The sequence below is a fragment of the Buceros rhinoceros genome, unplaced genomic scaffold (assembly GCF_000710305.1).
Source record: "Buceros rhinoceros silvestris isolate BGI_N320 unplaced genomic scaffold, ASM71030v1 scaffold44304, whole genome shotgun sequence".
Lineage (NCBI taxonomy): Eukaryota > Metazoa > Chordata > Aves > Bucerotiformes > Bucerotidae > Buceros > Buceros rhinoceros.
Genome location: NW_010410800.1, coordinates 29,323 through 30,441, shown reverse-complemented (window position 1 = coordinate 30,441; position 1,119 = coordinate 29,323). Strand labels below are relative to the sequence as shown.

The 1,119-nt window shown below is 36.3% G+C and overlaps 1 protein-coding gene across 1 annotated transcript in view; it reads left to right on the top strand.

Annotated features, from left to right (window-relative positions):
- The first annotated feature begins 877 nt into the window (after window positions 1-877).
- TANGO2 (transport and golgi organization 2 homolog (Drosophila)) overlaps window positions 878-1,119 on the top strand; it is a 21,369-nt gene continuing 21,127 nt past the window's right edge. Inside the window, exon 1 of the mRNA XM_010135731.1 lies at window positions 878-995. Coding sequence (XP_010134033.1) covers window positions 940-995 — 56 coding nt within the window. The 5' untranslated portion in view covers window positions 878-939. The remainder of the gene's footprint in view (window positions 996-1,119) is intronic.

Sequence of the window (1,119 nt, the reverse complement as noted above, 5' to 3'; positions counted from 1 at the left end):
TCACCTTCGAGTGGAAGTATTTTCCCCTGTTCTGCAGACTTTGTTGTGTTGCATATTCTTTCTTGTATTGTGTTGAAAAAAAATCCATAAGGCAGTTGTTGTGCTACAACCTGGCCTTTTGATTGGATTTCTTTTTTTTTGTAAAGAATTTTAAGCCTTACATCCAACCCTGGGTATAAAAACACAACACGTATTGGAAATGTGGTGTCAGCTTTCATCGAAGAAGGTACCAAAAAACGTTGGTCGCCTCCTTTGCAGATTAAGTATTGTTGCAGTTTTAAGGAGTGGCTCTGTTGTATCTGGCTTAAACACTTCTGTCTGAATAAAAAAAAAAGGTTGAACTGTTTATATAGGACCTATCAACACTTACGCTTTCTTCAAGGCCGGCAGGTGGAGCCCAAGATAGATAATACTGTTTTGATATTTGGAGTTACTAAAAGCACGAATGTAACTTAAACTGTGATAACATCAATCAGAGTTGATGGGGTGACAAAAAGAACTATCAAAGCAGGTACCCAGTAATAATGCCTAGAAAGGCACTGAAGTGTTAAAAATATTTGTCCCTCTACATAATTGTGATTGTTTTTGTGTAAGCTTTATGTTGACCAGTAAAGGTCACTGTAGACTATGTCAGTATTTTCCTGATGCATGTTTCTTTCCTAAAAATCTGAATTAGCCAGCATAACTTTTAAACTGCTACCATAAGAATTTTGGTAGTAAATCATTCATTGAAACAAGTCTGTTTTGGAAGTCCTGTTCCATTTTGTATTTTTATTGTGAGCTACTAGTGAGAACATTGTGGTCTTCAAGCTTCAGCATAAAAGCAAGGTTATCTTTTTTATAATTTGCTGTGTAATAGATAATCTTTGTTTACTTTGTAGGCTGTTACAGAATGCCCTTGCACTGAGCCTTTGTGGAAGAAGCAAGATTTAAATATCAATGTGCATCCTTCTATTCAAATTTGACCCCCGGCCAGTTTCAAAAAATGCATACAGGTAAAGATGGGTCTAGTTAAAACAGATTTGTTTCTATAATTTTTTCATGCAATTTGTTTTTGCAGTACCTTCTACTTTACTGCCCTGTTCCATGTTACATCCTGGCTGCTACTGCTCGCTCTTC